The sequence below is a fragment of the Scatophagus argus genome, chromosome 8 (assembly GCF_020382885.2).
Source record: "Scatophagus argus isolate fScaArg1 chromosome 8, fScaArg1.pri, whole genome shotgun sequence".
Lineage (NCBI taxonomy): Eukaryota > Metazoa > Chordata > Actinopteri > Scatophagidae > Scatophagus > Scatophagus argus.
In genome coordinates, this window is record NC_058500.1 from 13,481,547 (window position 1) to 13,508,818 (window position 27,272).

General features: G+C 41.1%; 4 protein-coding genes across 5 annotated transcripts; 2 read left to right on the forward strand and 2 right to left on the reverse strand.

The window, feature by feature from the left end:
* Positions 1-3,907: 3,907 nt before the first annotated feature.
* On the reverse strand, positions 3,908-7,107 carry LOC124063775 (probable E3 ubiquitin-protein ligase DTX3). Its single transcript, XM_046397782.1, has 3 exons — positions 6,709-7,107; positions 5,687-5,904; positions 3,908-5,079 (listed from the first exon to the last, which is right to left on the reverse strand). The coding sequence occupies exons 1-3, from the start codon at positions 7,015-7,017 to the stop codon at positions 5,001-5,003; spliced, it is 606 nt and encodes a 201-aa protein (XP_046253738.1). The 5' UTR covers positions 7,018-7,107; the 3' UTR covers positions 3,908-5,000.
* An 899-nt stretch (positions 7,108-8,006) lies between these two features.
* On the reverse strand, positions 8,007-13,211 carry dtx3 (deltex E3 ubiquitin ligase 3). Of its 2 annotated transcripts, XM_046397312.1 has the most exons (5): positions 12,741-13,210; positions 12,475-12,515; positions 11,162-11,964; positions 10,184-10,401; positions 8,007-9,955 (listed from the first exon to the last, which is right to left on the reverse strand). In XM_046397312.1, the coding sequence occupies exons 2-5, from the start codon at positions 12,485-12,487 to the stop codon at positions 9,880-9,882; spliced, it is 1,110 nt and encodes a 369-aa protein (XP_046253268.1). In that variant the 5' UTR covers positions 12,488-12,515; positions 12,741-13,210; the 3' UTR covers positions 8,007-9,879. The 2 variants fall into 2 exon arrangements, with proteins under 2 accessions (XP_046253268.1, XP_046253270.1); XM_046397314.1 differs by lacking the exon at positions 12,475-12,515 and having other exon boundaries at positions 12,741-13,211.
* A 4,725-nt stretch (positions 13,212-17,936) lies between these two features.
* ptges3a (prostaglandin E synthase 3a (cytosolic)) lies at positions 17,937-21,692 on the forward strand. The gene is made up of 8 exons (XM_046397534.1): positions 17,937-18,173; positions 19,114-19,227; positions 19,476-19,545; positions 19,639-19,737; positions 19,995-20,084; positions 20,174-20,230; positions 20,381-20,408; positions 20,695-21,692. Coding segments are annotated over exons 1-8 (480 nt in total). The 5' UTR covers positions 17,937-18,171; the 3' UTR covers positions 20,715-21,692.
* Positions 21,693-24,802: 3,110 nt separating this feature from the next.
* Positions 24,803-26,879, forward strand: mipa (major intrinsic protein of lens fiber a). The gene is made up of 4 exons (XM_046396542.1): positions 24,803-25,261; positions 25,574-25,738; positions 25,865-25,945; positions 26,031-26,879. Exons 1-4 carry the CDS (start codon positions 24,902-24,904, stop codon positions 26,214-26,216), a joined length of 792 nt encoding a protein of 263 aa, XP_046252498.1. The 5' UTR covers positions 24,803-24,901; the 3' UTR covers positions 26,217-26,879.
* Positions 26,880-27,272: the final 393 nt, after the last annotated feature.

Here is a 27,272-nt window from a genome sequence, read left to right on the forward strand (position 1 = left end):
TGTCAGCTCTCTACACGCATGCTCAACCTGGATTATAGTACAAGGAATAGTTACATCACATGTGGGTAAATAAAATCTTTGTGTAGCCCACAATATCTCTCAGCAAGTGCGTTTAGCCGCAGCAGAAAATGCTTTTTCAGCCTACACTTTGGCACTGCAATCAAATTGTGCAAGTGCACGACTTTCTATCTTTATATTTACACTGTTTATTCAATGTGTGCACAGGATCACACTTAAACCTGTTCGTTAACACGCTGACAGTGCTTTCTCTCTGACGATTGCCACTAGTCACTTACGTTACATTGGTCCTTCTTCTGTAGTCTACAACTGTAAATAAATGATGAAATTGAGATACATGAGATTCATTACATATGTATTTGATGTGTTTTTTTAAAGCTAATTTTAATTCTGTATTAATGATGGGCTCACTGATATTTAACCAGTACAATAACTGGTGCTCTCAAAGTCTCAAAGGTGCTCACATATAGCAGAGGTGCCAGTGCATACAACCTTTCCATGTCAAATACACCAGGCTGCATTAAAATGCGATGAAACCCCCAATACCACTGAACAGATTCTTTGACCACCTGTGGAGACATAAAATGCTCAGTGTCTTCACCCAGCTGGCCTCGACTTCGACTTCTGGAATAAAAAAAAACTATTTTTCCACTAATCTGAAAAGAGCTTCAGACAGCTGTTGCAGTTGTTCAGAAGGAAGACAGACCTTGGTGGAGATTCTTGTTTGTAAAATGACAGAAAGGTCATGCTAGTTGCCATGACAGCCACAGCTAATTGTTGCTGTCTGAGAGTGGATGGCCAAGGCTGAGGATGCAGACGGGAAGGACAACAAAGGAGTTTGGCATTCATCAATGAACCAAGAAAATATTTGCTAGAGTAGGATTTGCAGGGGTTTATGTTCAGCTTCTGTTGAATATTTTCTTGTTGCTGCACATCCAGTTATTGCAGTTTGATATATTGTGTGTAATGTGAACAAAAACATCTATTTAAGCATAATAAAGAACAAATAAAAATACAGTTTCTGATTTGAAGTTCGAAGAGGTAACCTGCGTTGTTTTAATCTTTTCTCGCCGAGGACACGTGATGGAGCTGTTATTCTCATATCGAGGAGAAGCTCGGCTGTCGCTAATGAACAACAGCTTGAGCAGAGCCTTCAATCTGTGATACTGACAACCAAGCCAAAGACCCCAGTAGTTGCCAGTTCTGCTGTTGTGTCCTGTCAGTAAAGTAAGTCAGTAAATCTGTCAGCCTTACTAAGAAAAGCAGAGGGTCTGTTCAGCTAAATCAGGCAGACAAAAAGCCATGTAGCTCCAGCTATGAATCAGAGAGCCGAATGTGAGAAACCGCCTCAACAAACACACACACACAGTCACGTATTCACTAATGCATATCCTCATATACTGTGTGCACAGATGCAGTCAAGGGCACACAGACAAAAGCCACAGAAACACAAGCATCCACGCACCCACCGTCACTTAACTGTTCTTAAGCAAACAGCCTCAGGCACAGTGAATGAGCATGTCAGCGGTGTGGGCTGACATTCTGTCACACAAAGAGGGTGTATGGAGACACATGCCTCCTCAGCCTCCTCCTGTCCATTTACCTAACATACAAACACTGCCTGAAATATCCTTGTTTGTACACGGAAATTTTTAATTCAGAAACACCAGAGAATTTCTGTCAATCCTGGCGCTGAAAGAGGAAACTGGGGGAAGATACATATGTGTTAAAAAAACACATACCGTCAAAGGTATGAAAAAGTAGTCTATGTATGGTGATGTTGATCCTCATTACAGCGAAGGGAGATGAAGAGTTGCAACAAGTATATCTGTGATTTGTATGGCTTTAGCACCAGAGGATGAGACGATGAGAAGATAAGGAGGCAGGCAGGCAGGCAGACAGGCAGACAGGCAGACAGGCAGACAGGCAGGCAGACAGGCAGGCAGGCAGGCAGGCAAGCGATGTGCCAGGGTTCTCCCCACAGCTAGAGACACTCTAATTAAGGAGCACAGTGGGGAGAGGGGGCGAGAACAACAGCTCTGCATTGTCACATAATGATTTCCTTATCATCTCTAGTACAGGAAATACTGCACAGCTCTCATCTGATGGGTATGCATATCTGTGTGTTTCCTGGGGAGTCCCTTCTGAGCACCCGTCTAGACACACCTAGAAAGTCTCGGTGCTGCTTTTAGTGCCTGACAGAAAAATATTCAAGGCAACAGCGCAGAGCTGCGTCTGATGGAAATTAATGAAAGCAGCTGCTGCATGTATCCATCTTAATCCACACACTGAGAGATTCCTTTCACCCGTCATCAGTTTATTTTATAGGATGGGCTTGTCACTGGCCATTTACATCGATGCATGTTTAATCCACCCACAATACTGCTCTACATAATCACTGATACATATTTATATATTGTGTTACATTTCTGTAATTCTTTCCCCCTATTCCCAGATGTCCAGATGGCCACTGACAGGGAAGGGAAATACCCACAGAGAGGGGCAAGGAGTCATCCAGATTTAATATAAATTCTGCACCAAAGGCCTTACTTTATAAATGAGAGTGCAAACAAGGTACTGAGAGTCCATGCCATTTTATTTTAGTTTCATTCCAAACATAGTTTGAATTTAAATGTTATTATCCCAAAATAATACTGTCAGATAGGAGGATGTCTTCTTCTGGAAACACTCTTCAGCCTTTCACATGGAATGGTTCACGTTCAAATGTAGGTTATATTCACTGAACTGAAAGCAAAGTCTGAAGAAGAGATGCAAGCTTGGTGTGTTCAGTGTTTTTTTTTACCTAGAAATTTCCCAGTCTGTCACTGAAGTTGCGTAATGTTATTCTCTACATGCTTTTCATTTACACAATACAGCAAAGTGGAAAAGAATTGGCACAGAAAAGGCACTTAATATAAAATTGCGGAAGGGACAAGAGGAAAAGGGATGATGATGAGAAATAGAAGGACTGGACTGATGAATTATGGGAGAAAATGGAGATGGTGGGGTGAGAAGGGGGTGGTACATTTGACCAGATGGGTCCTGGTCTGCTTTGTCAGAGCAGCAGATGCTCTGAGATCCTAGGCCACAGAAATGCCCCCAGCCGCTGAACACTAAAGAGGCCGAGGCCAGTAACTCCCCTTTATCATGTGTGCTCTGTCTCTGATACTGAAATATAGGTTAAAGGTATTTCCTCACCCTGTAACTCTGTGCTGTTGCCCTGTGCGGATGGATGTAATTCATATGGACAGATGAGCCTTGAACGAGCCTTCCGTCTTTATCAACCTTTCAATTTACTCTACATCTGTCTTTGCATATAATGTCATCTTAAACAGTCCTTGCACTGCCAAAAGAAATCCGAAGATGACCAAATTCACTGTGGTCAAACACAAGTATTCTGTCCGTCATACATACAGCGTGAGTTGTTACTAAACTGCCCCAAGCTCCATAGAAACACATGACTCATCATCTATAGCAGGTGCCCTGCTCCATCCACTGACTTTGGGCGGTGAGGTTTGGGAGGTGCTGTGAGGGACTGTGGGTTTGTGATGATGATGCAGCTGCATACCAAGCAGACGCCATCACAAGGCCTTCTTCGAGGAGAGGATCACCCTCTAGTGGATCAGACAGGTAAAAGGCAGGGCTGAAAAATATCAAAGATGTTTTTGGACTAAAAGAGCTTCACAGATGGATGATAAAACCAACAATGTGTACATTCATATCATACATTCTTCAATAATTTGTCTATCTCTAAAATATTTTTTGACAAATACACACATTTTCACTTTTTGAGACAGATAATTTCATAAAACAGCTGGGCACTATAGTTTTTTTTTTTTGCACACATTATTTAAACATGAGGATTAGTAAAATCAAGGGAAATGTTGTCCATTTATGTGTTTTTATTAGTTTTTGCAAAACAACACAGAGTGGTAACATCCTATGTAAGCCTTGGCTATATAGGTATCACTCACTAGTGAGATGAATTCATTGCTGGTTTTGGCCTTTGCGCAGGATTTGACGACAACAAGAGAGATATAGAATATCACCATACTCAAAGCACTGCTGACCAGAAACTAACTAATGACTTCATATGATGCTACATACATCATCATCTCCCATTTCCCTAATGACACTTTACCTATCCATTTCACAAACGGCAAGTTAACCACACTGTCATATGGGTGCAGGAGTTTCCTACATGGAGCTCATTGGTTCAGTGTGCAGACAAAACCTGAATTTATTATCCTTAACCATGTCCAAGCAGGCACCCAACATCAGCTACAGTAAAGTGGACTTATTCTATGTTATTATTACAATAGTTTAAGCTTGAAATGTACAACAGCACTGACACATTGTTGGGCTCATTCCAGTTACATGTGCTACAGTTAAAGCCAACAGCTGAAAACGGCAGAGCTGTGGACAGTTACCATCAGGGTATATCACCAGTGTCTATGTACGTACCTGTATGAAACACTTGGCCGTCACTCTTTGTCAGACAGTGTACATATTTTGTACTGTCAAGTCTTTATTCTGTTCCTTTCACTTTAGTGCTGAGGAATAGTTTGCCTGATTGAGTGAAGACTGCTATTCCCACCTGCTGTGTCCCCTCTGTCTGCTTTTAGACACCAGACTCAAGTGTTACAACAAAAAAAAAGAAATATTTGCATTATTGAAGCGTGATGATCGGTAGTATAACTCATTGTACTGTAATGTCATTTTTGGTTTATTGGATTACATGCTGCACAGACTGTTTTTAAGTATTTTTTGCATTTTCTGTTGAAAAATCTTTGGGTAAAGCCTCTAACTTTCATGCCTCAATATAATAATTCCATGTATCCACTTCAAAGAAAAATCTTATCTTGTCAGTGATGAAGATCCCTGCTTGTGGGCTGCAAAAGTGCAGACTTGAAATCAGAAACTTTGCAACAATACATAGTATTAAATCTATTTGATGGATGTTTTCTTATTGTCTTCACCCATCAGTCTTCCTCTGTCACTCCTTTAAGACGAAGCTCCTCTTGAACTCTGAATAAATAGTCTGGATCTGGATAACCAAAGCTGGAGACAAACAGGTAATAAAATGCATTAAGAACATCTCTGGAATAAAGAAAAAACTTCTAGTTCAGCTCACTGGATCTGTATCTTAAATTTATCTAATGATTTTCTGAAAAGGATTTGCGACACCAAAGGTTATAGAATTACCAAATATGAACAACTGGGACTTTAGATTTTTTGAACCAACAACAATTTATGCTAGTCATGCAGCCAAGCATGTCGAAATCCATACATAATACTTTATTTTTAAGCAGAATGATTGTTAGCCATTCTAGCAGCATGGCTTTATGAACAGCACCAATACTTTGGTTTATGACCAAATACTTGCAAAACAACAGACCTTGTGTTTAGCATTAATTAGCTAATGTTATCACATTAATGCAATAAAACACGGTAAATGTTGACTTTGTTAACATTGTCATTGTTAAACTGCTAGCATGCTGATGTTAGCATTTAAATCAAAGCTTAAACAAAGCCTCTGCGAGCTGCTAGCACAGGTGCTACAGGTGATTAGGTTGGGATGGAGAAGAGGCTTAACTCACTATGAGAATTATAAATCCTTCATTACAGGCAACAGGATACTTTTCTGCATATGCATCTTTGTACATACCATTGTGGACCACCTGCTACGTTGGTCTTGTGGTGAACGTCATTCCAGGTGATGACATTGTTGAGACCTGTGGTTACAGATCGTCCGATGGTGAAGATGAGTCTCCTGTCGAAGGCTTTCCTCAGCAGCTTCAGGACCTTCTCACCCTCCTCGCAGGCTGGCAGGAAGGCAGTACGAGAGGTACTGCTGTACTTCACCCCAGGGTTTGGGTGCTCCGGCTGTAATTTGGTTAACAAGCATATATGTTACACACACTGGTCAGACATTGTGGACCATTTGTGAGAAGTCTTTGATCCAGATCAAAATCCCCCCTTTAGGAATGGTGGTAATCTAGATTTTCATTAGCAAGATATTGATGCATTTTGTAATTTATCTGTTTCTAGTCACACTTATACTGTCCCTGAGAGGCAGTCTGTGGATTGGTAGCTCAGATCAGCACTGCATCTGAACTCCTCCTAAAGCTCAGAAAGCAAAAACCGAAACTTTAAGATGCCTTCAGTGATGCACAACATCGAAAAAAATTATTATTATTATTAAGTTATTATTTTATAAACAAGGCAAATCTCAGTTAATCATGAGAATAATCAGCTGATTCAGTGATTATGAAAATAGTCAGGGTAAATCTTAAATCTTAAACGTTATGTTACAGTGTTAGGTTAGATAAAACTCATTTAGAAAGGAAAGTCTTATAAAACAAGTTGAATTCAGGAGAAAACAATCCTGAAAAAGAACACATCTAATCATTTCACTGTAGGATGATGGCATACAACTACAGAATAGACCTAAGGAAGAAATCCCTCTCTGTGTGCAACAGTGTGACCTGAACTGTGGCCATTTTATCACATCTAATCCAGATGTTTTCATGAGTCCATTCAAAACAAAACCAAACAGCGCCCTCTGATGGACAAGTGCGGTTTCAAAAGCAGCTGAGAGGTGTCGTCAAAGTACACCACAACACAAGCTCTGTTAATACGTAGCCTGTTCCAGTGACCTCTAGCTTCCGATAAACCTGTCAGCCTCACCCCTTGTATCCCCGCCGGAAAACTGTACTGTATCACGAAGGATCCGCAGTGCTCGTAGCCTGGTAGGCGCTGCCAGCTGCGCGTCACCGTCATCGTGCCCTTCGGCTGGTTTCCCCGGTACTCTCCGTAGTAGGTGTTGCATATTGGACAGGCGGGTTTAAACTTGAACACCGAGTCGATACACTCAGAGCAAAACGAGTGGAAGCACTTTAACGTTTTCTTCCCCTGAATTTTGTCCAAGCAAATGGCGCAGTTTTCCGCACTTTTACACGCGAAACCAGAGATGTCCTTAGATCTGCTTTCCATCATTTTCCGGGTATGTGATCACAAGTATGTTGACCCCCCCCTCCAGTGTTTGGATGCAAGTGGGTTGGTATGCGTCCGGAGACATGTGACGTCAAAATAAGGAAAGTACCAATCATCTCCACTGGGTGATGCATCTCCACGTGCAAGGAAGTAGAACAAACACTGATGTCTCATTGGTGGCTCTAACGAGAAAAAAGGCCGCTTTGACATTTGGAAAGACTCTCAGTCAGTGACACATTTCATGAATCGAATATAAACAAGTTAAGCCCCAGATTTAGAATATAAGTACATACAATTCTGACGTACTTGCACTTTTTTGTATTTTTTGCTACTCTAAAAAGAAAAAAACCGAATGCACTAAAACTGTGGTTACCACAAGTAATGATTTTGCAAAGGTTGCAAAATCATTACTTGTGGTAACCACAGGTAACCACAGAGAATTTTTTAAGAATTTCTTATGAAGAAAATACATTCAAAGCAAACAAAAAATGAGTAGGCTGTTATATGTCATACCTGAAAGCCACTTTGTAATTATCTAAGGAATAACAGCATGCACTTTGTAAAGTCTAATTATTCAATCAGCTTGTCTGTAAAAACAGTACTGAGCCCCCATTTCTTCATGAAGCTGAACTGAACAGGTACCAGCGGTCTGCACAGTTAATACATTTAGCATTTGTAACTTGTTTACCAGTGTAATTCCTTTTGTTTGTGTTCAATAAAATTGTACAAAAATAAGTATGAGGTATTTTCAAGCTCTGCTCACTCTACAGTCATGATGTTGTCCACTAAATAACACAGTTTATGAGCAGAGTTCAGTATCTTGGTGTTTTAAGAATGAATACGGAGGAACATATCAGGTTAAGTCTTGATTAGAGCCCACAAATCCTACTCATTCCAAATGGACATTTTCCAAATGGACAAAGGTTTGATATTCAGTTGATTATGATGTACCTGGTTTATTTAGGGCCTACACTGAATATGCAAGACAAACCCAAACATAACTTTTTATTCAAGTATTAAAATGTAAAGCACATTATTCTGAATATCAACAAAGTACGAATCAACACAATTAGAAAAGCAAAACTCCAACTTTTCCTTAACAATCAATTTGTAAGGTGTAATCTCTCCAACCATCACTCCTTCTGGCTCCCGCTCACTCATGTAATGCATAGAAATGTTTGCACAGTAGCTTTAGTAAACTACAATCCTGTGTCCCAAAAATATTTCAGTTGGTCCCTTAACTAAAATACAAAGGGTATGGAAACACATTAAAAGGGTATTTGATGTATGGATCTGACCAGTCAAGTTAATGACAGATTTGCCACTAGCCAAGCAGGTTACTGCACTCAGCAAAGCTCTTTCACACACACAGTTTTATCAGTTCTGAGGGTTTTTTCTGCATTTGGACTACAAGAGGGTTTATGAAGGACAAACCAATTTAATACACATTGGTATACATATTTCCATGAACTGTGTAGTATTTGTACTCAAAGCCAAATAGTCTAGCTACAAACATAATGCTGTTCATCTATCAAATAACACCGATTTACACATTAACTGCTTGTTCAGTAGTAACATCATGCTTGAGTTTTTATCAAAAGTGACTCTAAGAAAGGCACAACAAAATGAGATCGATACCCCAACCTAAATCAAATCAGTTGTTACCACAACATTTTCTTTAATTTTTTTCTCTGTGTATTGTTGATTATCTCTTCAGATAAACAAGTTAACAACAGTTATCTCATTTTAAATGAGAACATTAGCAAGCAAATCTCCCAGTCTGACAGGGACAGAGGCATAGATATTTAAAGAGCTTTTGTGCCTTTCATTTGGTTTAAGTGGTCTATTTGCCCTTTTTATTTGACATCGTCATAAATCTGGTAATTAGAGGAGCATATTACTGACAACTGAGGTAATGGGCTCAACGCCTGGGAGACATCTTGAAGTAACAGAAGTGAGCAACGGCAAAAAACAGGGGAAAGTCCTAATGTGTGTAATAAAAGGTGCTGACACAGTTTAACATTCTTCCTATTTCGGTACAAATGGGCGTAAAACAAAGATCACACGCAAATAAAAAGTTCCAAGTAATGAACATCAACTTGTAGCCACCAAGCTAATAGCCGATGGCTGCGCAAACTTGTTTGCCCCGAGCAACTCCTCGACAGAGGAAGCAATGATCATGACACCGGATTCACTGAAAACAAATTCCCTCACCAAAGTGCCTGTGAGTGCTTTAGATTGCAATAACTCCAGAAAATGAATTCTTTATATTGAAGCAGTGCTATTCTGCCACATAACCCAAGTACTATCCTTACAACAGGTAATCAGTAACAATCAAATTAAAAACTTACTCAACAAACATTTCTGGGAAGATAAAACAAAGAATGTGTGCTTGTAGGAAATAAAATAACCTCCAGAGAAGAAATAAACATTAATATAACATAAACTGCCTTAATAACATTAAACTTAGACTTCCTAAATAATATATAAAGTACGGTACCATGAATTCCAACGCACCACAATGCTCTTAAATAAGAGCATCAGCTATTGGTCCTATTACCAACAGTGACAGGTAGAGGACTGTGTAATACAAGAATGCACTGCACTCAAAGTATTTTCTTCCACAAGTAGCACTGGATTAATCTGAATTCCGGAGGAAAAATGAACAAACAGAGGAACAACTAGTGGAACGATGTGGGCTCTGCTGCAGCATTAGATGCTTGTCTGCTGAGGGGCCTCGACTTCAGCCGTCCTTTAAGGGGACGGGCAGTCTCAGAGCACAACCTGGAGCTGAGTCAGGTCCACCGAAAAGGACGCTCGGAAAGTCCTACAAAGTCTCGGAGGAGTCTGTCAATTTCATGGGCGTCAGTCTGCCGTGATGCCTTTCTCTCTGAGCTCCTCTGTCACTCGCACCAGGTAAGTGGGGTCTGGGTAGCCAAAACTGTCAGGAGAAATAAAAAAGCCATCAGTGCATCCGTATGAGCTCAGGCAGCTATAGTGCCATCCAGTCAAGGACATCAACATGATAGCATTTCCTTGTCAGAAACTTGAATTACATCTGTCAGTCTTCACTGGGCTCTTTTCTCAGCTAACACACCAAATCTACAAAATCAAATCTCAGTGGCTATTCACCTCCAGCTAAAAGAAGAAAAAAAAAGGACAAACATACCAGCGAGGCCCGCCCCATATTGAGGTCTTGTGGTGAATGTCATTCCAGGTGATGACATTTTGCATGCCCGTAGTCATGGAGGTACCGATGGTGAAGATAAGGCGCTGTTCGAAGGCCCGGCGCAGCAGGCCCAGCACACGGTTCCCCTCGGGGCTGTCAGGGAGGTAGGCCACACGGTCTGTTCCTGGGTACCGAACACCTGGGTTGGGGTGTTCTAGCTGTTGGCAACAAAGGAGTTAAAACAGAACAGTTTAATGGCTTTAAAACAACTGTGGCTGTGCACTGGAGTCTGGGACACGTTACTACAATGACTGTGTTGCCAAAGTCATGTCTTGCATATTTTTAAGTGCGTCAGCTACATGTTTCTGGGAGCAGTTAATACTTCTGACGTTATTGGGCGTTCAAACTTCAAAGCTATCTATTTCCTGGCTAAGGGGAACTCCAATGGTTTATGGTTTTACATGTGAAGATCAATTTACAGTATGTGTCAGGGGAAGCACTAAAGCTTGTAAACAGTCTCATGATGTCTTTTCAGGAGGAGCTAAGCTTTACTATGTCTCAGAAAAAACAAAATATACTGTTATTCTCTACAAATTCACAGACAGCCTGTGTTACAAGTTGGGGACATGGAGCTTAAAAGATGTGAGACAGGCAACACTGAATGTAATGTAATGTAATGTAAGAACCTTTGTTTACAAGAAAACTCCACAGGTTCTCTCTAGTAACACTTAGATGGATATTGAAAAGGCAACCAGATAAACTGGTAAACAAAAGATCAACAAGGTTTAACATCTGCATCGCATTTTTTATACAATATTATTATAGGTGTTATTAAAACAATATGAATATCTCCCTAAATATCATGGGAATCGTTAATACTCATATATTGTGATACTCTAATATTTGACAATGTCCAACTCTCTTATTTCTCCAAGACAACTCTGAGTTTCCTTAATGATGATTATCACATCTACTTACTGTCTGTAGGCCAGGAGGGAAGCTGTAGATGATGCAGACACACCCATAGCCTTCATGGCCAGGAAGCTCCAGATCAGGATCTCGCTCTACGATCATCGTCCCATTGGCAGGCTGGTTCCCAATCAATTGGCCGTACACTAGCCGACACACAGGACACGCTTTCTTTACTTTAAAGGCTTGATCCAGGCAAGAGCGACAGAAAGAGTGGCCACACCTCTCCAGGGTTGTCTTCTCCACTATGTCCCCCATGCAGATTGAACAAGTTTTGTTGTCCTCTGCCTCATTGCGGGAAGCCAAGCTGGAGTCCATGTCCTTCCTCTGGGCTGCCTCGTGGAGCATGGCGCAGGCCTCCTCATCAGCAGGCTTCCTGAACCTCTGCTGCTGTCTCTGGGAGCGCCGAGGCTGGGGAGGTGGAGGCTGAAGGAGGCTCCCCTCTACGGTCGGCTGCAGAACTCCCACACAGGGCAGCAGAGCTCTCTTCCTCTTGGGTCCCCCCTCCTGTTTGCTCATTTCTTTGCGGGCACAGCGGCATAAGTCAATGAAGGCTTTTTGTGTCTCGCTGGAGATGGGTCCATCCATCACCCCAGCTCCAGAGCTCCTGGAGCCTTCCACAGGCTGCAGCCTCACAGCGCAGCAGCCCCCCCTTTCTCCTCGCCTAATGATACCAGCGCTCATCCCCTGCTTCTGCTGGAAGTCAATGAGCCAGGGCCGCCCAGCTGCAGCCAGGTAATCCCAGACTGCTTGTGAAACCAGTACCTCATCACTGCCCTGGCCAGCACGCACACTCATCTCATCAGAAGAAACTGCAGAGAAGAGGGACAAAAATGTCACCTGCACATTTGCATAAGACCAAAATAACAATAATAATAAAAACATCTGCACTTGAGTGAATGTAGAAGTAGCACCCTAAGGCTACAGGCTAGTCCATCCTGCTAATTTCAAATGCATTATAGTTAGGAGGTGGCTACAAGAGTTTTTTTACTTTTTATAACAACATGGCCTAAGAGCTCAGGGAATGCAAAAGAAATAAAAAAAAGGCCACGACATTTATTCCAGCTGTTCTGTTCGCAGTTTATCTGTAAATCTAAGAGAAGTAAATCTAAGATCTGTCCATGGGTAGCCATCAGCCGCGGCTGCAGCACGTCAAAGAAATACACAACAAGCAGTATCGCGGCACTGCTGAGGACGTATCAGCTGCTGAGAGATCCAGACTGTAAACAAAGGAAACTAAAGCCCGTCACAGGCGGAAAACATGAAAACCAACTGACAGCCACATCAAAACATAAGAGTGACCCTCAGGGTTTAAAGGTTACCTTGTGATCCCATAAATTCCTTCAATTGCAAATGAGGCGTCCTGTTGAACACAGAGAGAGAGAGAGAGAGAGAGGAAGAAAAACTGAAAAGGTTGGAACAAACGTTATCACAACTGCTCGGCGATATTTCTGAGCGAGCTTTTCTTCCGCAAAAGCGAAGGGAAATTTCGGGTTGTTTCACAACATAAGCTCAGCCTTTCATACGCCGAGACTGAACATTTAGCCAAGTGGTTTCACCCCTGATCACTTGCTAAATACCACCTCACCCTTTGCCGTAGCTCGTCGCTGCCCGTCAGGGAGGTTTCTGGATGGATTAAAGAGCCCAGTGCTCCATCAGAGGAGGCCTTTATTTCTGGTGTGCTGCTGCAGTTTATCCGCGGATAATAAGTCCTTTTGTAGTCAAGACATGATATCTAAACGTATTCGCGGCTCATGTCTCTTTAGGTTCTCAACAGCCCCTCCTCGGCCCCGGCAAAAGCCATCCAAAACCTGGACTTCGTCCCCAGTCTCGCCTGTGTTTGTGCCTGTGCCTTCCTCGTCCGTCCTTGGGCTAGGCGTTACACCGAGTAAACAGCATCTGTAGTTGCTCCTCTTATCTGACTCCGACCACGTCAGCTGAGTGGTATCTTTCTCCAAGCAGATTATTTGCTTTTTCTTCTCATTTCGAGTCTTTCGCGTCTTCGCTTTCTGCCGACCGTGCGGAAGCAAACAGACACATTAATAAGGGGTCTGGGACCTACGAGAAAATGTGACCAGGAAGTTCGTCACCGAGCCGACACGATTGGCTGACAAGTAGTTGGCTTTCTTTTAGTGCTGTGAGTGAATCATATTTTTGTCGTGATTTGCAGCTTTAATGATCACGCAGCGTTCAACCACAACACGCCAAGTGCACTCAGGTGTCCATCGAGTCATGCGGGGAATACACACTCACTGAGTTATCGTGAAAACACACAGGGAGGTTTTCAAATGAACAAATTATTATTGTTGATGCTGTTGTTGTTATATGAATTTAATAACACAATTATTATTATTAATAATAATAATAATAATAATAGTTATAATTTGAATTTGGTTGCGTTATAAGGTGTTTCTAATGCCACTCCATGCACAAATACAAGGAGGGAAATATTATCATTTCCATATGATACAGTCCATTTCAACACCACTGCAAACCACAGCCTCAGTAATAAATATATTATATTATACAGATGCATTTTTGGGGGGTTCATTTAAATTCTCAGAGCATTTTGTAATTATTTTAACCTAGTCAGTTGTTTATTATTTATGGCTTTTGTTTGTTCTGTTTGTTTCCTCCTCATCTATCTATCTATCTATCTATCTATCTATCAACAGGACTGCCGTGTTGAAGTTGTCTATTTTGCTTAACAAACAGAAAGCCAATTCAGTTTATTAATGAAAGCTGGACAAGCAGGATATTTAGGGTGCCAGCTTCCTGTCATTTTTCACTCAATAAATTGCAATGTTTTGCGTTCCAGGTTGTTGTTTTGGTGCTCTCAGCACTGAAATCTAATGATCGAAGAGTTTGATGCTAAATAATAAGTCGTTTCTTTTGAGAGAGAAATTTCTTCATTCGGACAAGAATGCTGAAAAACAGAGATCCTTCGGTCTTTGTCCATTTCCCCACAGACTTTTGAAACGAACAAAATCGATGCTATTTTCACTTAATGCAGGGCTGTAAACTGGAGTTTCACTCCAACTCATGATAGTAAATATATCAAAGTGATCTCAGTTGACAGCAAACTGAGCGTATATCTCAAAACATTCAACACCTGTACACTTTAAAAGGAAAAGGAAAAGGATTTATCAGCCTCTTAAGATTTCTAATATGTGGTGGTCTTACTCATCATGGTGTAAACATTAGACTGCAATAAAACATTGATTATCCAATTACAGCAGCTAAACACAACACTTTCAAGTTATGTTGTGTAAATTAGTTGCCCCAAACCAACATAAACTAAAAGCCAGGTGGTCATCAAAGTCAGTGGAACACTATGGTCACAATTTATTGTTGTCTGACAGCTAATTTTGCTCATTTGAAATTAGTAATTTTTTTTTTCATTGTTTTTCCTGACAGTACCACATACTCAACGCTGTCATTGCAGCTTACACAGTTCTCCACCTTGAAACACTTAACATAGTTCTCTTCAGTCGTTGTTGGACAATAAAGTCAGTATTTTTATATATCTCCCTAAGCTGGAAATCAGAATGAAATTGTTGTCATCAAACCAATTTGGTGGCTGATTCTGTAGGCTTGTTGAATTTTTTCAGACTACATCAAATGAGAGTTCCATGAATGTATGTGGGTCATTCAGCTGCAGAAAATAAAGTTATATCCTGGTAAAGCCCCCCTGTGGCTGCTGCTGCAATGTCAAAAGCTTCAAAAGCTTCAATGTCACCAATTGAAGGAGCTCTTGGATTTGTGTCTGGCTAACTTCATCACGTCTTGTCTCTTTGCTATCCAAAAAAAACGATGTCTCAAATTAAAACTTGCAAAGAGTTGCAAAGTTTCATAAATAAATAATATAAATTCTGTGATGGGTGGGTTATTAGAAAATTTACAACCAATACAAGCACGTGAAAAAAACCCAAACATAAAACTGTCTATAACTTACCGTATGTCTATACTTTGCGTATCTCTGTATGGTGCAATGTAAAATGTTAAATCAGTTTAATTCAATCTTTCTTTCCTTCTTTACAGTAATTTCATCTGAAGCTGCAGGAACTGTTTCTATACAGCCACAAGTTCAACTGTAAGCTTGACAAAGTTAAACAGCATCATTACAATCCAGACAGCATGCAGACTTTTGTCAGCTGGACCACACTGAAGAACAAAATGAGGTTTCAAGATCTCAAAAATGCATCCAAATTGTGGCTTATGAGATGCCAAAAGAGACTGTCAGAAAGAACATATGCAATTGAATGTTAATTCCTCATTCAAATCAAACTGAGGCTGCAGAAAGCTCCAGGAGGTAATTCAAATTTCACTCTGCTCTTTTTTTCAATGATGACTAATTCATGAGACTGCGAGGCTGCTACTGGAGGTAATGGCAGAACCTTTCGAGGACAATAACAGAATTATGTTAAGTTAGTTAAGTCACACTGTACACCAATTTGGGGAAATGTAGCATTATAAGGTAGATAATGTTAATATGCAACTGCTGGTTTAGTTTGCTACACACCGAATTCAACTTCAATTCAATTGGAAAAATCAATAAATCCATTCTGTGGACCAACTCTCATATTATCCTACAAGTAATGCTCAGGCCTATCAACGTGAAAACTTTTGCTCTTGTCTGGACTTCATGTCCCCTCTCTAAAAGGACTAAAACCGCAGTCCTTCCTGTGGCCAACAAAAACTCCCATCTGCCTTTCATCTTCAGTGTTTTCTATCCCTCCTTGTCTCCACTATATCTAGTATAAGGCCTGCCTACAATTTCAGCTCCCCTCAGGCTACCTGAAAGGCACATGTCTGGCTCCAGGTGGTGAAAGATGGAAGAAAATTTGGATTATTTGTCACCAGTAAAGTACACCCATCTCTAAACCCTCCATTGCACTGGTCACATATTATGTGCCATTGTCTGATTTAGATTCTTTCTTATATTTTCATCCTGTCCTCCCTGATATCTCCAGTCATGTCCAACACACACACACATGCTGCCTGACACTGTTATTCTGAGTTAGCATCCATGCCATGTATGGAAAAATCCACAGTGAACATTTCCCACTCATTTGATGGCGCTGCTTTGTCTTTCTCAGGCTTTGTGCTATTGTTCCACTTGCTCTATCAACAGCTGCCAAGCCTCACAGTCCTCTCTCCTCTCCTGTTGAAGTCTAACTGCTTGAAGCTGCTCCCAAAGTGACAGCAGCTAGAGCTTCCCACTTCCCAGCTTGCCTTTAAAGTCATCCGTCAGTTTCCATGTCATTATCTGCTGCTTGAGTGTTTTGTCCCCCTAAGATAAACACTGGTAGTCAAACACTGTAGGTGCATCTGACAGCATTCCCTCGAAGACGTAAGCTGAGAAAGCTAAGCTTCATTCTGATATTATGGCTGCAAGCATTGCTAAAGTGGCATCTGTTAATAAGCTGGCTGAGAAAAAAAGCTGTGAAGGGAGATGCTTTGGCTTCCACCACTGCATCTGTGTTTGTCTCTATTGAGAAATTAACCATAAGCCAGAGTCCTGTGTCTTTATCATCATTTCCAAATGCAGAAATCAATGTCTTCTTCTGTGCTCGTGATTCTGTCAAAGTATATTTTTCTAATTTATCAGCAGCTTTTTTATTGGTAACCTATAACTCATGAATGCATTTGTGATCTCATTTATGTTCTCTCTAATCTTAGTCACAGTCACAGACATCATTACCTTTTTAGTGTGAGAGTGTGTGGTTGTCTGTCTTTGTGTGTTGGCCCTGCGATTGACTGGCGCCCAGTCCAGGGTGTACCCCGCCTCTCGCCCGTAGTCAGCTGGGATAGGCTCCAGCTCCCCCGCGACCCTGACGGATAAGCGGTATAGAAAATGGATGAATGGATGGATCATTACCTTTTTTCTTCCACATGCTTCTCCAGATCAAGATTCCTTGAGGGAGGAAGTCTTTAAAGAAGAGCAATAAAAGAACTCTTTCATTTTGTGTATGTTTTGCATGGTAATAAATGGAGCACCCATCATTAATGACTTGTAAAGCTCCTGATGCTCCTGATAATACTGACTCAACCAAGAGAAACATCAGCCTCACACTCTGACAAATGGACCACTGTGAAGACGTCAAGCCTGAAATCAGACACTTTGGAGGATCCCAAACATGGACAAACTGCTCCTGCACCACCTGCAAGAAAAACGGCAGTTCATGTTACCTGACTGCAGCAGATGTACCTGGCTGTGGGTGCAAAAGAGTTTCCCTTCTTTGGATCAAAAAGGTCTTAAACTTATTCTGTCTTATATTGTGTAAATATATTTGTGACACTGTGGCAGAAACAGTGAAACAATGTATGGAAATCCAAAACACTAAACTTATATTTTTAAGGGCCTTTTCCACATTAACTGGTGATTTTATCTATCACAAGCTGCAGCCTGTGAACACCGGTTAACTTCTGAGGTTAACCAACTAGCCCACTCAGATAGCCCACTTTCCCCCTGACGTGTCTTAAAAACTAAAGGAATGTAATATCAGACTGAATTTGTGTGTGAGTGTGAAAGTGCAGGCATGTCTAGGGTCATCAGGTGAAAATCCACAGAGCACTTCCGCGTTTCATTTGAGGCACATGTATGTTGGGCATATATGATGATTCGATTTCATGTAACTTTATACTTCTCCACCATTAAATTCATAGCCATGTATTGAATAAGCGTTTTCATTTCGATAGTGTGATTCACACTGTCTATTACGGAGGTGCGCTGAAGGTGGTGCTCGTGAGCTGATCTGGGTCGCTGGTTAAAGTCGTTCTAGAATTGTCTCCAATGGCTTCGAACGCCAGTCTCACGGTCGTAACGGGCGGGTGAGACGGTACTTTACGAGAGAACAAGGAAAACACGCGATGTTTGGGGACGCACCAACGTATCTGTTGCTAACATTTGAGTTAACTGTTTAGGTTTCAGTTGATTTTTACCGGGCACTAGAGCTAGGTAACACTATTATTTATATCGTGGTCCGACGAGGGAGTTTAATTCCTAAACAGTGGAGATGTAAGTCCTGGATTTACAACGTAGTCGTTAACGGTGGTTGCTAACTAGCTGAAAGTCTTGCTGGTGTGATTTACTGCGGATCGACAAGCTACGATTAGCTAACTCGGCTAAGCACACGAGTTAGCCTTAGCGGTGCAGTCATACGAATGTTAAGTCAACGATTAAAGGCATAGCACATTGTATAATCACCGGCAGCTAACTTTCTAATTTATTTTGGCCCCACCGTGACCTATAAGCAGATGAACTCCTTACTCTTTTTGTTTATGCGCCTTTCAGCGGTTCAGTTATCCTTAGTTAGCAGGCTAATGTCAACCAACGCGATAACTGTAACGTTAATGTTAGCACTGAAAAAGCATGGTGTCATGATTAGCTCGGTTCATTTCACTTCGGCTAACGTTAGCTAATGTGAATTTACACACTCTTAGGCAGCGATATACGCAACACAAGCTCCCATAATTCAGTCAAAGATGTTTCACCCCACTGTGGTTCACATCGAAATAACCATACAGCTTACTATTTATGTAGCCTTACTCGACTCTTCCTCAGTATGACAATCTAATTTTTGCGCTGATATGTGTATTATCTGTAACCTTGATATGTTAACCGGGTTACCATTTCGATGAAGGGGCTTGTTCTCGGTGTTTAGGAGAACATATGTTGCTTACAGTCAGGTAAAGAAGTAAAAAAATCTTCAGACGCTCTCATGCTAATCTGCATTGAATGAATGAATGAAGTCTTCGACAGCGTGAGCTAAACGTGACCCCAAATGTACTGCTCTATATACACGTGGGCCACCAGGGCAGAATAACCACGACTGGCCCTGAAAATAACATGCTCCACTAATTTTATCAAGCTTGCATATTTACCATGTCTGACTAGAATGAAGGATTGATGAGGATGTATTGTCATTTAGTCCCCTCTTCCTACATTTTGTCAATAGGCAGCCTGCAGCAGCGAAGTGGTATGACCGACGGGAGTCTGTTTTTGTAGAGTTCTGCGTGGAGGACAGTAAAGATGTGCAAGTAAATTTTGACAAGTCCAAATTTGATTTCAGGTAAGTTGCATTAGTAGCACATTGAATGATAATAATACACGAGAATTTTCTCATCCCTGAGGCAAACCGAGCGAGGCCCTACTTATCAGATCCCAAAGTATATTAAAAGAAAAGTTCATCCTTAAGATGATGTATCTGTGGTGTAGTGTATGAGCAGAATGATAAAAATACAAGTAACGTATTGGTTTTCAGTAAATTTTGGCAGTTGTAAAGGAAATATCACAACCTATTCTCTCTTGACGTTACAGCTGTGTCAGTGGAACAGATAATATCAAATATCAGAATACAGTGGACCTGTTTGGGGAGATCGACCCCAAGGTACGTGTGTCACTTCCAGACATAGTTTCAGTTCTGTCATGTGCTTAAATTGCTTCGAAGACTTCATCAAACACTCTGTGTCATGCCATGCAGGGATCCAAACACAGACGCACTGACAGGTCAGTGTTGTGTTGTTTACGAAAAGCAGAGGCTGGGAAATCATGGCCACGGCTTAGCAAAGACAAGACAAAGGTAACTTTTCTTCTTAATTACTTCTCAATTCAAATATAAACTTGTCAAACAGACACTGTCAATTCAGTTATCATCATTCTGAAATTAAGTACTCATTAGCTGTTAGCTCATTCATTTTATGAGCATATTAATAAAACCTGAATCTGAATGCCTAGGCACAAACACCAATATCAGTTAATATCAAAATTGACGAAACAGCTGGACTTTAGTGAATTAAATATAAGTTAAATACTACTTAAACGTCTATCTTCTCTTAGTGCAACTGGCTGGGTGTGGATTTCAACAATTGGAAAGACTGGGAAGATGATTCAGATGAGGACTTGTCAAGTTTTGACAAATTCTCAGAGGTAAGCATATCGAACATGCACAGTACATGAAGTGTGAGTGTACAGATATACTGTAGTGTTGATTGTTTTCTCCTGTCCCATTTTTTCAGATGATGAACAGTATGGGTGGGGATGAACTACTTGATTTAGGTGGTGCAGATGACGAGGTAAATTGTTTTTAAAATGCGTACAGTACTTTTAATGAGCTTCACACCCTTTGTCACAGAGATGGATGTTTTGTTTGGAGAAATTTTAGCCTAGTGAATGTTATCAGGGAAAGCAGTGTATGAAGGATTGTTCTTTGTTTTGTTTTGCAGCATGATTCAGGTGACAGTGACAATGAAAGTAAGTATTTTTTAAAAAACAGTTTTTGCTAGATCCCATGGGGTTGAAACACAGACTGCAAAAATGTTTGGGGAAAAGATGACATTGTCTGATGATGAGTTTGATTTTATTTTTTTGCCTTTGAAGAAGAATTAACACAATCACATTATCAACAGTTTTAATTTGTTATGTACATCTTTAAATGTTCTATATTTTTTGTGCATTCATTTTAAGGATATCTATGATCAGATTCAAATGTAATCACAGGCTCTCACACGTCACACTTTGACTTTTGCCTCTCTTCCAGAAACGTCTGACCGTGAGTAGATGAACATGGATGCCACCTCAGTAGTAAACAAAGTGAGTTATAAATCGTTTGAAGAGAGAGACTAGGCATGAGTTGGCAGCCATGTTGGACAAGAAACCTCGTCTCTACGCAGTTTCCAAAGTGAACCCCCCCCCCTAAGGGAGTGGCAGTGAGTGACTGTTGGATACAGATATGCACAGACATCCATAGCGACATACAGTGCTGTGCTTTGCTGTTTTGTTCTGCATGGACAATTCTGTTCAAATGAAAATGTTATTGTTCATTGGCTTAAATGACTGTAATGGGATGTGCTGATGTCTTACACTTCTCTCTCCATTTTTTTGTTTTTGTTTTGTTTTTTTTGGCTATGTCAGGTTATGTATTGAACATTGTGATTTCTAATGAAGAAAAAAAAATGCAAAATGCCTATTTTCCAAAAAAGTCAACTTTTTTAATGACAGATTTTCCCCTTTAATGTTTGTATTGTAAATTGCACTTATTTTGTTTGTTAATTTAAAAAGCAGCAGAGTTCTGCTTTAAATGGGTTTTCCAGTTTATGCCAACATTTGCAAATATTTAACAATAATCTCATTACTTTCAACATATTTCAGCATTTAAAATAAACAGTTACGCTTGTGCAACTTACAGCTTGTGTTGAGATTATGGTATTAGATTGGTACAATCTTTGCATACAGTCATACCTTTGCAAGGGTGAGTTTGTTTCTCTATGCCAGTGTATGGAACATTACACATTGTAGCAGGTACAAATATTAATTTTCTTCCAGAGGTGAGTGCAGAAATTGTTTGCAGTCTACCAAACATTTTCCAAATGGTTTAAACAATACAGGTTATTAATGTTTGTTATTAGAAATGCTAGAACTATCCTTCGGAGGCTTGTGTGTTTGATTCAACATGTGTTGAACATCTTTGCGTTTGTCTTATGCCATTTGAATTTGGGTATACATTTCTAATAAACTCTTTCAGACCATTGGATATGACGCTTAGTGTTGAAGCATCACTTTTTCAAGTTCCAAAAAGTAAAGATAGAGTTATGTGTCATCTTAAAATGATTAAATAAAAGTTTCAGAAAAAGTACAGCATTTCTCTCTGAAATGTAGTGAAACCAAAGTATGAAATAGCAAAAAATAGAAATACTCAAGAGAAGCACAAGAACCTCTAAATTATACCATAGTATGGTACTTGAGTAAACCCACATAGTTATTTCCCTACCCACTGGGCCTCAGTATCAAACAAATTTTACAAGATAGTTCAAATTTCTTACAACATTATTCACAAGTGTGTTTTCAAAACAATTCTGAGATGCCTACGTGTACATTTAAAGAATTATTGGTCACTTTGTCCTAACTGGCCATAATTTAAAGTTAAGTGTGAACTGCTATGAAGCTTCAACAGGCCAAGTAAAATTCCTTTTGTTTTTCCCTTGAGTGTTCCCTGGCCAGGCAGCTGCAGAGTGATAGTAATTGAGGGAAAATCACAGTTTATTGTACAGAAGTTTATTGTATATCTGCTTGATTTGTTTAACCCTCATATTAACTTTGCTTGAATTTTGGATGGTATTTTTGCTCAGAATGAGTACTTGGAATTTTGTCTCCCATATCTTAATGTTGGGATCATGTGGGAAGGAGTCCCTTCACAGCCAGTATGAAAAGGAAGAATAACAGCAGAGACTGATAGCTCTTTAAGTTCCACATATGGGCATGTGAGTAGTGTATGAAAACAGTTGTGAAAAAATGTGACCTTATCCTTTCACTAATACATATGAAAATGTGAAATGTCATTTTGAAACCACTGTGCAGTGCTGATGTGGCCGAGCATTCTACTCTCACTTCTCTCTGACATTACAGGGCATTTTCTGGGGCTTTCCATCTCTTCTGTATTTTTATAGATAGTGCAAAAAGGGAAATTGAAGCCTTTAATTCTTTAATGTTTCCGATGTCAGTGAATCGTGATCATGCTGTGAGTTGTTCCTCAACACATGGAGTACAAACTTCCCTCATTGTCACAGAAGTAGTTAGCAGTTCATCTCCTAATGAGATGGTCATTGTCTGTCAGTAAGTAGAGGCTGCAGATCACAAAGGCACTTGATCTGCGATTTCCGTCGTGTATCTTGGTCATTTGACGCTTTTTACTACTGTGTTTTAGTTCTTTATCTCATGTGTCCTGCAATACACGTTGTCACCACTGTGTGGCAAGTGCAGGCCAGAGCTTCTAATCCAGTGTGAGGTGTTTAGGGGACTGCAATGTGTAATGCAATGTTATAATGTACGTGTCAGCAGTCTGGACCCAGGGAATAGGAAAATACAATGCAAGCACCTTTTCAGCACCCTCCCCTGTAAAACTAAACTGTGAGCTTAAACCCACAAAAGGTGGCTTACCACCATTATATCCTTCTCATGGCATAATACTCATCACAAAAGAGGTGCGGCTACTGGCAAACTAATAACCTGCCAGAATCATTACAGTGGGATCAACACTATTTTTTATCAAAAGTACTTCTTTCCCTCCAACAACAACTATCTTTGCTCATCATATGTTAGTGATAGAGGACTGACAAGAGAAATCACTGAATATTTGGACAACAAGCAATTTCCAAAGGGAATAGCCCGTTTTGAGACAAAAATGACCATCTTTGTGTATGCTGGTGCTATTCCAGCACAACTCTGGAGTATAATCACTGTGGCCAAAAATATGTACAGCCACTCAGCCCGTGGAAAAGGGAACTCACAGATTCAACAGTAACGGCAAGACAAACAGATCATAGAAACCAGCAGAAACTGTTGCTGCCAGCGTTTCGCTTCCATGCATGAAAGGAGGAAAGCATTGAGCTCAGCATAATCCTTTCAGAGTGCCGTGGTTGTCCCTCTGGCTGCCCTGGTCAGCATGATGCTCCAGTGCAGAAGCTCAATGCCAGGCCTGCTCTCCCCTCTTTCTCTCCAACCATGGATTTTCCACCACTTTATCCGGCCTGAGCCTCCAAACCCGCCCAGAACACACACAATGTAAAACTGTGTCTAATCAGTTCTGCTGCCACAAACCTAATTTGTACCAATCCAGAACATAAGAGAAGAAATTGGGAATTTGCTCGTGCTTTGGTGATCACAGCTTTGATTAGGATGAATGTGAATTGTTGAAGAAGAGATAATGAAAACAAAGCCACAGGAAATGAATGAAAGGTGGACATTGCATTGACGTTAATTCTGTCCTTGTAAAAATATCTAAATTGGTAGAAACCAAGCAAAACTCCCACTGCACTTCAAACATCTCACAGGTTCTTCCCACTACATGCCCACTGCTTTTCTATTTTCAGGTTTGAAACTCAGTGCAGTTTCTCACTGGGGCTTTTTAGTCAGCGGTGTCATGAATGGGTTTTTCTACCACTTTGTTTGTATTAATGCTTCAACCAGGCTGTTGTTGGTGTTCAGCTCAGATGCCTCCACCTCCTCCAGTGGAAAAATGTAAGATGGCCCAAAGCATTTCATGTTGCTTACTTCTCAGGTGCAAGAAATAAAATTTGTAACTCCCCCTGAAACTGATTGAATTGCAGTATTTTGAGAGCTTTCCTACATAAATAATTCTCAAGATCTTTGCCTATTAACCTTGAACCTCATTAGTCCAGATTCAGAGTAATTTCTACAATGAGCAGACAAAGGGAGGTGAAGGCAGGAGAAGGGTTAAATAATTTTGTTTTGATTTGTAGTATTGTTCGCTGGCCCCTCCCCTGGACTGTGTGGCGCTGCCGTGACCCTGGGGTGTTATAAAAAGGCTTCTGAGCTCCCCCTGCTCTGGTAAAGAGGCTGAATGTCTGCAGGACATGCTTAACGTTTGTCTATCTATGTTCTTCTACTAACAACCAGCAGGGTTGGCACATAGATGCACAGTGACTGGCGTATTGCTCCACTCAGGAGCTCTCTATGACAGAAATCAGAATTCAAAAGGCAGAGGTAGATTGTTCACAGTTGCATGTGTTATATGTCGAGCAGTTTATGTGTTGTGGCATTTAGCTTTAGAGAGGAGGTTTCTGTTTGAGGGCCAATTTTTGTCATTTGATCCGTTTTTTTCTCCTCTTTTTGTCTGAAACATAGTTGTTGTGAAGAAACAGCATTTCCTTTACGATAATTAGTGATTTTTTTCTGTTGACTTTTCATCCCTCCATTGCTTAGAGGTTGCTTTTTGACCTTTTGCCACCATGTGGGAGTTCAGGTCCATGTCTTTCTGGCGGGCGGTGTTTGCTGAGTTCTATGGGACCATGTTCTTTGTATTTTTTGGGCTGGGAGCAGCCCTTCGCTGGACCACTGGGCCCCATAATGTCCTCCACGTTGCCTTTTGCTTTGGGCTGGCAGCTGCCACCCTCATCCAGTCCATTGGCCACATCAGTGGAGGGCACATCAATCCAGCTGTTACCTTCGCTTATCTGATCGGCTCCCAGATGTCCCTGTTTCGTGCGTTCTTCTACATCATGGCCCAGTGTCTCGGAGCACTTGCTGGTGCCGCCGTGCTCTACGGGGTCACACCTGGAAACATGAGGGGAAACCTAGCACTCAACACGGTAAGATTACCTGCCCACTGGTATACTCATCCATTACTACAAGTCAGCAGGGTCAGTCTGACTCTGTCAGTATGATAATATCATGTGCAAGTATTGCATGTACACATCACATAATTAACAAATGTGTCTTGAAAAGCAATTTTGAAAAGATATAAAACAAGTCTGAAATAAGGTCCTTCAAAAATCACAAAAACTCTGCATCTCCATTAAATATACAACAATTTAACTGAAACTTCTGTTAATTGCGCATTTTTATTTTATGCAATCACATCGTTTATTTCATCCCTCTTTCTGCTCCCTCCTGTCTTTCAGCTGCAGCCAGGAATCAGTCTGGGCATGGCCACCACCATGGAGGTCTTCCTTACCTTGCAGCTTGTCGTTTGCATCTTTGCTGTGACTGACGAGAGGCGCAATGGACGCATGGGCTCTGCTGCCCTTGCCATTGGCTTCTCTGTGCTCATGGGGCATCTCCTTGGGGTAAGAACCAACCACAGAGCTCTGGATAATCGAACCAGCTCTCTGGGTTTATACAAGGATCTGATGATTGCGTCACATCACATGTACAGTCTTAACTCTGTATCGTCCTCTTTTTCTTTGACTTAGATGTACTACACTGGAGCAGGAATGAACCCAGCAAGGTCCTTTGCTCCTGCTGTCCTGGTTAGGAATTTTGTCAACCACTGGGTAAGATGATCACATCTGTAAATCTCTTTACACATAGTAATGTGATATCTTCAAACCCACCAACACATTCTGCTCTGTGCTTTAGGTGTACTGGGTGGGACCCATGATTGGTGGTGCCATGGGTGCTTTGCTGTATGACTTCATGCTGTTCCCCCGTATGCGTGGCCTTTCTGAGAGGCTCGCCACACTGAAGGGTACTCGGCCTCCAGAGGCTGAGGGCCAGCAGGAGACCAGGGGAGAGCCCATCGAGCTCAAGACACAGGCCCTATAAGCCTTGAGAAGAAGATTGGCTTTCTGACCCCCCCATCCCTCACCCATTAATCTGCACCCTCAGTTCCTGGTCCATCCTCAGCCCACTCAGCATGTCTGCACACATACCTCCTCCCCACCTCCACCCATTCTAACACAGATCCAACACACCTTTGTTATCCTTGTTCTGCATCCAGAACTGGACCTGCTGAGTCACAGTGAAGGGGCATCTGCAGCCCTGACCATCTGGCCTGATTCTACCCATCCTTCCTCCTCTTCCTCCTACTTCTCCTCTTCCCCTTTGGACTGCAGGACAAAGATGGAGGGTTAGAAGAAGACTTGCCACTGAAGGAAGAACCCTGTGCCCTGTGGTGTGGGGAGTCAGTCACTCCTGGTTGACCAGGTGGCTATAACTGCTCAGGACATGGGCCTTTCTCTCTTTCTTTCCTTCCCTTTCTCGCTCTTTCTGTTTTCTCCCTATTTTGTAGTCTGCTAGGAGTGAAGCTACAGTAGAGCAGTGGACTTCTGCATGCTTTTCCATTTTGATCCAGTGTGATCTCTCCCTTTGTTTTGTTTTGTTTAATGAACTTTGGGTAAATCACATGTATGTATTGTACTTTACCAGTATTTATTTGGCTGACCTTTTTTTTTTTTTCAGTTGTATGTGTGTGGATGTGTGATTGTGTGTGAGCCAGAGAGTGAGTGTGCATGCATGTCTCTGTGCATGTGTATGCATGTGTGCTTGTTTTAATTGATCATTTTTATTTTTCACTTTTCATCGCCACAATCCTTCGTCTGTATCATATATTTTTTTTTTTTTATCATGCAAGCATATTTTAGGGAAAATGCGGCCGTTTTCATGCCTTCACTGATACTGCAAAAGCTCAACAGATTCCATGTTTAGAGTGATCCCCTTTTTATATCAGGTAACTTATGCCTTTGAGTCAAAGCCAAATTCATCCAGTTTAGAGTTTGTGTCTCATCCAGTGAAGCACACACACATTCATATTTATATTAAAATAAACACAAAACATAAAACTATCTGGTCTTTTCTGAGCTCAGTCTTCGACAAAGTTAT

Excerpts from the sequence above, each read along its gene's own strand:
- LOC124063775 (XM_046397782.1), bottom strand. The coding sequence starts at position 7,017 with ATGATGGAAAGCAGATCTAAGGACATCTCTGGTTTCGCGTGTAAAAGT. Across the intron at positions 5,905-6,708 it reads TTCCGGCGGGGATACAAGGG|CCGGAGCACCCAAACCCTGG; the intron begins GTGAGGCTGACA and ends ACCAAATTACAG. Across the intron at positions 5,080-5,686 it reads GTAGCAGGTGGTCCACAATG|CTTTGGTTATCCAGATCCAG; the intron begins GTATGTACAAAG and ends GTTTGTCTCCAG.
- dtx3 (XM_046397312.1), bottom strand. Across the intron at positions 10,402-11,161 it reads TCCCTCCTGGCCTACAGACA|CTAGAACACCCCAACCCAGG; the intron begins GTAAGTAGATGT and ends TGTTGCCAACAG. Across the intron at positions 9,956-10,183 it reads ATATGGGGCGGGCCTCGCTG|TTTTGGCTACCCAGACCCCA; the intron begins GTATGTTTGTCC and ends TTCTCCTGACAG.
- ptges3a (XM_046397534.1), top strand. Across the intron at positions 19,738-19,994 it reads TTAGCAAAGACAAGACAAAG|TGCAACTGGCTGGGTGTGGA; the intron begins GTAACTTTTCTT and ends ATCTTCTCTTAG. Across the intron at positions 20,231-20,380 it reads TAGGTGGTGCAGATGACGAG|CATGATTCAGGTGACAGTGA; the intron begins GTAAATTGTTTT and ends TTTGTTTTGCAG.
- mipa (XM_046396542.1), top strand. The coding sequence starts at position 24,902 with ATGTGGGAGTTCAGGTCCATGTCTTTCTGGCGGGCGGTGTTTGCTGAG. Across the intron at positions 25,262-25,573 it reads GAAACCTAGCACTCAACACG|CTGCAGCCAGGAATCAGTCT; the intron begins GTAAGATTACCT and ends CCTGTCTTTCAG. Across the intron at positions 25,946-26,030 it reads GGAATTTTGTCAACCACTGG|GTGTACTGGGTGGGACCCAT; the intron begins GTAAGATGATCA and ends TCTGTGCTTTAG.